Source organism: Planococcus citri, chromosome 2 (genome assembly GCF_950023065.1).
Source record: "Planococcus citri chromosome 2, ihPlaCitr1.1, whole genome shotgun sequence".
Lineage (NCBI taxonomy): Eukaryota > Metazoa > Arthropoda > Insecta > Hemiptera > Pseudococcidae > Planococcus > Planococcus citri.
Genome location: NC_088678.1, coordinates 25,162,971 through 25,173,544, shown reverse-complemented (window position 1 = coordinate 25,173,544; position 10,574 = coordinate 25,162,971). Strand labels below are relative to the sequence as shown.

The window sequence follows — 10,574 nt, the reverse complement described above, 5'->3', positions numbered from 1 at the left end:
TTCACCAGAATTCACCAGAATTCACCAGAACTCACCAGAATTCACCAGAATTCACCAGAACTCACCAAGAAGTCACCAGACTGCCAAGAAATGTTTCAAGGGCCAGGAGTACACTCTACTGATTTCTCCACCAATAATTTGCCATAAGGAATAAGAAAACTTACATTACATTCTGGCGATTGCTTCACCAATAAATCGCTATAAGAAATAAGAAAACTCACGTGGTGGTTTTTTGGCGATTCTTTTACCAAGAATCACCAGAATTCACCAGAACTCACGAAGAAGTCACCAGACTGCCAAGAAAGGTTTCAAAGGCCAAGAGTACATTCTGGTGTTTTCTCCACCAATAATTTGCCATAAGGAATAAGAAAACTTACATGGTGACTCCTTGGTGAATCCGTCACCAGAAGTCACCAGAATTCACCAGAACTCACCAAGAATTCACCAATGTACTATCATCGTCGTCACTGTGGTTCCTTGTCCTTTACAGGGCATTGGAAATCACATTCCTGTGGTACCCTAACAGGGTAAGGCGAATGCCTATGCCACTGTGGTTATTCTGAGGATTCGACGTTGTTTTGAGCTTTCACATAGTAGTTTATTCCCGTTGCTTTCTACGCTATCTACAAAGTAGCTCATACATCACTAGCTGGGGTTTTTACAGCCCTGAGTTCCGTAATCACTGCTACCTATAGTTGCTCAACCAGTTACAGCTTTTTGATACCGGCAACAGATTGCGTGCATTTCTGTTGCCTCTGCTGTTCTGGTGCTTGGAGCTTAACGTGTAATAAATGTTAAATGCACTACAATGTATACATTACACGTTAACACCTGCATCTCTAGTGGGATTTGAACCCACAAGTCCCACAACATCTTGTTCAGAAAGCTGTGGCTCAACCCACTACACCACCGAGCGTAATGTACTAGGGGACCCTGCCCTAAGACAGCGCAATTTTTTTCCAAAGCCTGGTGCTCCCAAAGTATCTAACCAAAATGGACAAAAATTTGATGGAAGGTCCCTCAGACTATCTACATATGTACTACATACCACCAGAAATGTAAAACTTTTGGTTTCAAACTCTTGTCTCAATTGAATGAATTGTAAGTAAATAGGTTCAAATGCGCCGATGGTGCAAATGCATTCTTAAGATGGCGTAAATCCAATTTTAATGTAAAACGTGTAACTATATCGATTGAATTCGATTGAAATTATTATGTTGAATATATTAGGATCCCTAATTTACCCCCAATTTTTTTGTTTCAGACTGTTAGAAGTTTTTTTTAGTAATTTGGCTGACAATTCTGCTTTTTTCAATATTTTCACAGTAGGTAATACCTTTTTATGAAATATTTTGAACAGAAACATGTAACATTAGGCACACTATACTATACACTACTACACGATTCACCTAAATCTACCCGTTTTTGTTGCTGAGAAGCTCCTGCTTTTGCGGCTGTGCCATCATAGGACTGTTTATACGAATTCAAATGTAGTAAATTTATGAATGAATATAAACACTAATGAAAAAACTGAGTAGTGCATTAGAAAGTAGATGAAATTTCGCACATTATGAGATACTTTCAGTCACTTTTGGTAATGAAACCAATTTGGAAGAGCTTCCGGCAAAAAATTGCAACAATCGAATTTTTAAGCAAAAAAACAAAAATACGTTCTCAAGAAAGTAAGGTAATTGTTCAAGCGGATATGACTACAGTAAAAAGTCAAGAATGTGAAGCACATAGATGGTGTGCAGTTGGTTTTTACATCAGCGTTGCCAGATGCCAGAAATTTGAATTGCGCCGTCTTAGGAACTGCTCTGTCATAGGGCATGGTCCCCTATAGGCTGTCAAAAAATGATTCAAGGGCTAGGATTACATTCTGGCGATTGCTTCACCTGGTTTTATGGTGAATCTGTTACCAAGAAGTCACCAGAATTCACCAGAACTCACCAAGAAGTCACTAGACAGTCAATGAATGATTCAAGGACTAGGAATGCATTCTGGTGATTGCTTCACCAATAATTCGCCCTAAGAAGTAAGAGAACTCACATGGTGAATCCTTGGTGATTGTCACCAAGACGCCACCAAGATTCACCAAGGAGTACCCTGACTGTAAACAAAATTCAAGTGCTGTGAGGACATTCTAGCGATTACTTGATAACTCGAACATCAATTTTCCATAAGAATGAAAAAAACATACATGGTTACTCCTTGGTAAATCCATCACCATGAAATCACCAGAATTCACCAAGAAGTCACCAGTCTGTCAAAAAATGTTTCAAGGGCCAGGATTACATTCTGGTGATTTCTCCACCAATAATTTGCCATGAGGAAGACGAAACTCATACAGCGACTCCTTGGCAAATCCATCACTATGAAATCACCAGAACTCACCAGAATTCATCAAGGGGTCCCCAAACAGTCAGAATATTTTTCAAGTGCTGTGAGGACTTTTTGGTGATAATGGGCAATTAGGTACTTGAACATTAATTAGCCATTAGCAAGAAGAAAACTCACAAATAATTCAAATTCTGAAATTTTGAAGCCAAAACAATTAACCTAATACTTCCATGTCCGGCTAAAAAATGCATCGCCTAGTTGGATACCTCTCTTGTCAGAAATTATTATCAGACTACTTATGAGCCAAATATTTGAATTTTTTCGTGGATTTAGACATAATTTCGTTAAAAAAATTTCTTCATATATAATTTTGGCTAGCCCTATAACCACCCTTTCAGGCGTTCACTCGACAAAAAGTTATTTCGAGACAAATTTCTACTCAAACCAGTAATTTTGATAAGTAGGTACCTACCTACCTACTGTAATTTTAGTACGTATAAGAAAATTTTTCAATTTTTTTCAGTGTAGGTAGCCTAGACGTGGGGTATTAGTGAAGAAAAATGAAAAATGTTTAATTTTGTTAAAACATTCGTTTATTCAACTAATTATACGAATTCAATTATTGATTACTTATTTAAGACGGCTATTCAATTTCGAAAAAAACAAACATTTTTCAGAATAATTTCATTTTTTTATTTTTTTTGGTGAATCATTATATATAATTGCCTTTGAAATGCCAAAAACTGTTCGCAGATTTGTGGACATAAATGACATAATTTTAAAATTGATAGGTACCTGCTTTCTACATACAATATTGTTGGTAAAGCTACCTCCTATTTTTAGCAACAAAAAATTGCGTAAACTTCAAAAAGAGCATTTCTACCATGGTCATTTACATTGAAACATTCAACTTGATCTTGACAGCGATTAATCGATAGAATTATTAATTGTTATTACGGTATTTTTGTTTTCCTACTTCTACTTCGTTTACCGATTGTTAGGCATAATGGCTGATGAATTGCTTTAAATCTACCAGGCCACGCATAGATTGGGTATTGTTTGATCGAGGTAAATTTCAGTGCCAAGGGTTTTCCTTAAAGTTATTTCAATTGTTTTTAAAATGTTGAAAGGTGCTACCTTAAATAGGTAAAAAAATTTGAAGAATTACAAAATTACAAGATCAATTGGTTTAGCCTTTTTTCAATACCTCTGCCGTTCCCCCTCCAACTCACCAAGAATAATCAAATCAGCTAGTTGAAATAAAAAATAGATACGTAAACACTTTCAAAAGGATTCAAATGGGGAAAAATATAAAATGCAACATTGTACAAAAAATCGATATCTGAGTGACCTCTGATAATGCTCAGTGCTCAATGCTCATTCACGAGACCATCGCCAATTACTCTACTGACGAGTGTCATTCACCTACCAGATCGCCAGACTCTCGCATGAAAATCAGTCATTGCAGAGACGACATTCTTACCTCAAATCCAGACACACGTTTATTGTAATTTAAAGGAGAAAAAACCTAGACGATAAAATAGGTAATTCTAAAAATAAAACAATTTCACGTAAAAGTAAATCCACTCAAAACCATGTTGCACCTTGTCCATCGACTCGAATGCATCTCAAACCTCCCTAGCTGACCTTTTATAAGCACTTATAAGGATAATTTATCACGTTTATCGGCTGCTGTCAGTGTTACATAACCGTTATTGTATCGAGTGTCATAGTCCTTGAAAATCCCGGACATTTTCATTATACTTCATATATATCTACCAACGAAACACTGGAACCCTTTTTTTTTGCGATCGCGAAAAAAAATCAACTAGTTCTTAACGGTACAGAATGGATGAAAAAAATTTAAAATCTGCACCATGTGTTTCATAATGATTATTGGTACGGTTTAACCTATTAATAAGCTGGTTTATAAGATTCACCCGATGACCTTTGCGGGTGCAAGAAGAGCGTATAGTCTATCAAGTCAATTATATCATCGAATGCAGAGGCGTAGGAGTGGAGGGACCGATCGGTTTAACCACGTATAAATACTCATAAATGAGCAATTCATCCGATAAATTTGAACAGTGTTAATCATTCACTTGTTAAGGTTGCAAGTTCTCTATCACAAGCTTCAACATGCAGGTAAATTTTTTCTATTTTTTTTAACCGTTAACTGAGTACTTACTAAGTATTTGAAATCTTTGGCAGTGAAAGTGGTTTCATTTTTTACGTATGTTTGGGTCACGCGGATTTTCGGGGTTCGTTAATTCGTCGTGCTGTTCAAGGTCGTCGCGATTTTGACACGATTTTTCGTAGTTTTTTTGAATTTTTTTTTGTTTTTTGTACCTATTGTTTTTTTGTTTTTTTTTACAAGTTGGTTATTTTACGTCAGTTTTACATTTTTTTTCTGGCTTTATTTTTATGTTACCTACTATAAATTTATTGCTTCAGTTTTTTTTGAGGTAATGCTTTTTTTTCATTTTTAAATTATTTGTTATCAAATTTTGGTACCTAACCTGAGGAATTTTTATTTCAATTTTCAAAGCACATACTTTTTTTGTTGACACAAATGTTCTAAAAACTTTAATTTTCATCTAAAATTCATAGGTGGTAATTGAAATGAGAGAATAAATGCAAACAAATGTCCTCACATCGAAAATTAATTGAAAATAAATTCATACTCGTATTCTTACTTAAGTAATACTGATCTGCAAAAAAATTATCCGAATTAAGCAACCCCTTTTTGTTTTATTTTTTATGTGCTTTCAAGAAACTATGCAGTGATTTATTGGGCAACTATAGCACTCAAATTAGTAGTAAGATCGTGAACATGTGTAGAGCTTGTTAAAATAACAAAGAGATAGTTTGAACTTTTTACTTTAAATTTAGGTACTTTTCAGAAATTATTCGTTAATTGCTATCAAAAAATTGAGTTCAATTTCTTTGACAGGTGAAATATTTTTCAGAAAAAAAAACAAGAATTTTAATCACGTGGAAATTTTGAGCGAATTTTATCAAATGACCTTATCTAGTTTTACATAGTTATGGAAATGTGTTTAAGGAGTGGAATGGGGGGGGGGGGGAGAGAATAAAAGAACCAAAAACATTTCGATTGCTCTCAAATTTGCTTCAGCACAATTGAGACTGATTTTCTTCCAATTCTTTTTATTAATTAGGACAAAAGAAGTAGGTATAAATTTGAAGGGAATTGCATCAAAATATGTACTACATTTTCTATTAACGAATGAACTTTTTGCAGTTTGTAACTATTGAAAAATGTTATCATTATGAAGCGATTTGGTTTAATACATACTTGGACGTTTATTTCCAGAAATATATCTCAATTTTGAAATTTTTCATGCATAAGTATTTCATAATAATTCGAAAAAAATCAATGAAAACATTTTTTCTATCCAAGACGAGCAAAATTCTAGGTAGGGACAATTGTACCCCTCTGCCAATGCATTTTTCGAACGTGATGCAATCTGTGAAATGGTAGGTATTTCAATTAGACAGCAATACAGCATGTGGAAGATAGACATATTGAATTCAAAATTTTGATTTGAAAAAAAGTTTTGAAAGATCATTGGTAGTGTTCTACATAAAAAAAGACACCAAAAATTAAAATTTCGGTTTTGAATCCATTTTTTTGGTTACTTAAGTACCTATATAGATAGTTATCAAGTTATCAATTTCTTCAGAAATTTACCTAAAATTGATTTCTATCACAAAAATTCTCTGAAATAGGTGCAATTGGTAAACCCGAGATAGATTTTAGTTGAGTTTAAGTCTCATTTTACTCAGCTCGTCACTAATATTTGAAGGAAACTCCTGCTCGGTAAATTTGTCCATTTCATGCCCCCTCCCTTCTTTTGCCATGTACTCTCCTACCTTTGCAAAAATTTGTGACGTCTCGTCTCAGCCAAAATTAAATGTGTGAGTAGTAGATGAGTACTTTTTTCCCTACTTTTTATTTTGTCTAAAAATAGGCTTGGATTGTTCTTTTTCATATTGGATGTGTAGGTACTTTTTTTTTTTTTTTGAAAAAATTGGGGACTGAGGAATGGACTTGGGAAAAATTTAGTGGACGTTGAAACATCGTGGAGAGAATTTCAGGCCTTTGACTAAAAACTCAGAACTCTATACTCTCAAATTCAAAATCTAAAATTTTTAAATTTTCAAAAAAAAATCATTTTTTGTTGTTGCTGTTTTTTAAAAAAATATTTCGCTTTTTTGGAGAATTCGCACCTCTGAAATGTACTCAAAATTATCTAATTTTCATAAGGGTCGTTAAATCCCCCCAAAATGGTACCTAAATGTTAATAAATAAATTTATTTCCATCAAATTTTTTCATATTTTTGGCATTTTAAGCCTGGTTGAAAAACAAATTAGACACCCAAACATGTTTCCAGGGTGTTTGACGTTGCTTTACTTACTTTTTTTCACGTGCCCCCCAATTTTATGAGAAAAGTCAACGATGGTTCATCCTTAATAGAGCTTCTGAAAGCCGCAAGGACTCGAGGCAAATGTTATTTTAGGTCTTCATCTCCATAAGAAATAAACTGCAGCTGGTAAAAATTTTCAAATAGGGCTTCTGGATTGCAAATTTTGGATTTTTGACTAATAATCGCAAAAATTTCCAAACGATGAAAATTTTCAAAAATACATACCTATGTCGTAATGAGATATTTTTAACATCATTTTTCAGTAATCACATGTTTTATGCCCCAAAGAAATTTCACCATCTTCTTTTTAGAATTTCATGAATTGTAAAAGTGATAGGTACCTACCTACTTCAATTGGCTACTGCTAATGGGACATTTCAAAAAATTGCAGAAAAATTTTAGCCCTGGGTATTCATATTAGGTTAAGCCCTTTCCAATGTCCAATTATTTCCTAATTTCATAATGCACGACTGCACGAGGGACCAATGGATGAAAATAATAGAAGTCATCAGTCGTCATTTTTCGACTGAAAAATCAATTTTGTCGACCCCATAATTCGCGTGGAAAACATTTTTTATTTTTATCCATTATATTATTCGTGAAAAAAATCAACAAATCATGAACCTGATTTCAATAAACTGACTACTTAGAATCCAAAAACATACGATGCATACTAAAAAGATTCCCAGGATGCATTTATTTTGTCAAAAATTGTACCAACAAGAGACCATTACTTTTTTTATCCTCCTGAATCAATCTATCATCAAGTAGCTACTCAATCAAAAGCAATAAAATAGATTACGAGAGAAATATCCAACATCTGAATTGTGATAAATCACTCCTCCGTTCGATATAATTGTTTAAAAAAAATCTTCCAAAATGATAACTCGTCAAATCCTCACGTCATGTCTCCCAAACCCCATAAAAAAAAGCTCAACGGTAAATTGCATTCTAAATAACGACTGCACTCCAACCTACATAACTCGTTCTTTCACCGGCAAAATGAAAAAAAATTGAAAGTGAACTGGAACCATATTACAAAATCTTAGCAGATAATCGACCAACTAACTTTTGTCTATGGTATTTCCGCCTAAACTGGTTTCAGCCAGCGATGCTGCGAACCACTTTGTTGAATTTAGTACTTAGTACTTATGGAATGTTTCTTTTTAATGCACTTGATCTACTTCATCTAACTCGTGCAATTTTCATTTTCTTTTGCAGAAATTCGTAGCATTATTCTGTCTAGCTTTTGCTCTAGTCGAATCGATCCCAGTTGGAGAACAACAGGTTCCTATTGTGAAACAACTTGCCGAAGTTAACTACGACGGAACCTTCAAGAACTCGTAAGTATTCTGCTATTGGAAATTTTTCAACGCGAAAAACAAAACAATTATTAGATATAAATAGAGCAATTAAATTTTTTTGGGATACATCTATTTGATCAAGGGTACGTCGAGGGAGGAGTAGGTAATAATCCATTATGATCGTTAATCATTCCCCGAACACGATTTTTGCAAGAAGATAATCGATTTAAAAAATCTGGATTATTCCACGAACTAATCGATTGTCCCTATAGGTGAAAAAATTCCGTATCGTTCGACCTACTAAACTCGCGCATCCGCGCAGCAGTCAAAACAAGCAGGAAAAATTATATAACTCGGTTGGAAATTTAACAACCTATTAAACGAGATTGTTTAATTAGTCTTCGAAATTTTAGATTTTCATCTCGTTCAAATTTATTATATACTATATTACGTTTTACGTAAGATTTCATAAGAATGAGGAAATACACGTTTAACAATTCGTAGCTCTTTGTGTAAACTTGATACAAATACAGAACGAGAATGTGGAAATTCAATCTTTAAAGTTATTGTGTCACATGAAAGGGGAACCTTGCTGACAATTGAATGGAAAAATTCTCCTCGTAATTTTTCACCTTCTCAATTCTCATCCCTTTGTTCGCGTAAAAAATCTAAGCTCTACGTTCATACATTTTACCAAATACTTACTCCGAACCAATTTTTCCTTTTGATTCGATTCTATCGACGTTCTCGATCAATTTGACCTTGCACCTGAGACGTTCAATTGAACACCGCAAATGTTATGAAATTTGAAACTTACATCGATGTTAAATTTTTCCAGCTATGAAACTGGTAATGGTATCATAGTCGATGAAAGCGGATACGTCAAGCAAGTTGGTCCAGAGGTAGCCCAAGTTATCCAAGGTTCCAGCGCCTACACTTCACCAGAAGGCCAAGTCATCCAACTTCAATACATCGCCGACGAAAACGGTTACCAACCACAGGGTGCTCATTTGCCAACCCCACCCCCAGCTGACCCGGTTATCTTGAAATCCCTGGAATACTTGGCCAGTTTGCCAAGCACCCCAGAACCTAAATACCAGTAAATTATTCCAATTTTGAATAGTAATCTCAATACGTACGTAAATTCGAGTGCTCATGATCTTGGTAATAATAATATAGGATTCTGAGTACCTCATCCGAGTAGATAATCCTGCCATATCATATTTCATCTATTTTCCCCTAGATCCCAGAAATATAAAAAAATGAGATCTCAGTATTTCTATAATCGTTCCATCGTTTTTTTATATTTCTCGACGTGTAATTTGTGTAAAGAATCTGTTATGTTTTCATATAAATATAATTAATAATACGTTTTTGTATTGGTTCACTTTTTTTCAACTGGTCAATGAACTTTTGATTATCGAAGGGATCTATTTTGATTGTAAGGTGTAAGAGTAGGTGATCATTGATCAGTTTCCAAAGTCCAGAATAATAAGTTAAAGAAGAAGGAATTTTGTATCGAAAAAATTCAAACCAGTTTTTTGAACTTTAGAAAATTTTTTATTGAGGAACAGTTACCAAATAATTTTCTTTCAACTGTTCAATTATGCAACCCATTCGACCTAAGTCACTGCAGGTTGCATACTACTTCTTTCTGAATTTTCACGATGGAAATTTTTGAAAATATGTACAAAACAGATGAAATTTAATTTGACACAAACGAGATAGAAAATGGATTTATGATCTCAGATCTTCAGATAAGATCAATTTAAATCAAATAAAAATATTTCCAGAAAAAAAAACTGATAAAAGTAGTTACACTGCCAATAGAAGATTGATTACAGTTTTACTAAGATAAGTACTTCTAAAAATAAAAATGACACTTACTTGAATATTAAAGTAAAGTAAAAATAATACCCCCTCCTCCAAAAAAATCATAATATTCAGTTATACTTAATTGGGTCAATTTTGACAGTTAAAAATTTTGATTTACCTATTCCAGATCATCTTAAAAAATACCAAATGGAACTTCTCAATTTTTTTCCTTCGCTTACCTACCAAACCCAAGGAAATCCACAACAGGTGCTCTTCTTTACAAAATGATACATTGAAAATCTACGATCGAATCAAGGGTAACCCCAAATTATTCCAGATGATCTGGTGTAGTTCTCCTCAACGAGATAACAGCCTTCCTCAAGAATACCATCGTAACCCTATCATCCGTGCACTTTGGTGGCGAGGTAGTTTGGTATTAGTAATTCGAAGACAAAAGAATTAATTCGAAATTCGAGTTTTTCGTCACCATCATCCGAACCTGTTTTATTTCCAATTCGCATCTTTATGGTCATCTGGTAATCTAAAGTAAGCTCTTTTGTACGAAAGATCGTCGTGGAAACAAGTCTATATAGTATGTGAGATACCTACCTGCCTGAACATTGACGAATTTGCTGTATGTAATAAAATGGAAAAATGGACGATTTG

The 10,574-nt window shown here is 34.1% G+C and overlaps 1 protein-coding gene across 1 annotated transcript; it reads left to right on the top strand.

The window, feature by feature from the left end:
- The first annotated feature begins 4,301 nt into the window (after positions 1-4,301).
- On the top strand, positions 4,302-9,466 carry LOC135835157 (endocuticle structural glycoprotein SgAbd-4-like). The gene is made up of 3 exons (XM_065349299.1): positions 4,302-4,485; positions 8,011-8,132; positions 8,932-9,466. The coding sequence occupies exons 1-3, from the start codon at positions 4,480-4,482 to the stop codon at positions 9,194-9,196; spliced, it is 393 nt and encodes a 130-aa protein (XP_065205371.1). The 5' UTR covers positions 4,302-4,479; the 3' UTR covers positions 9,197-9,466.
- The last annotated feature ends 1,108 nt before the right edge of the window (positions 9,467-10,574 follow it).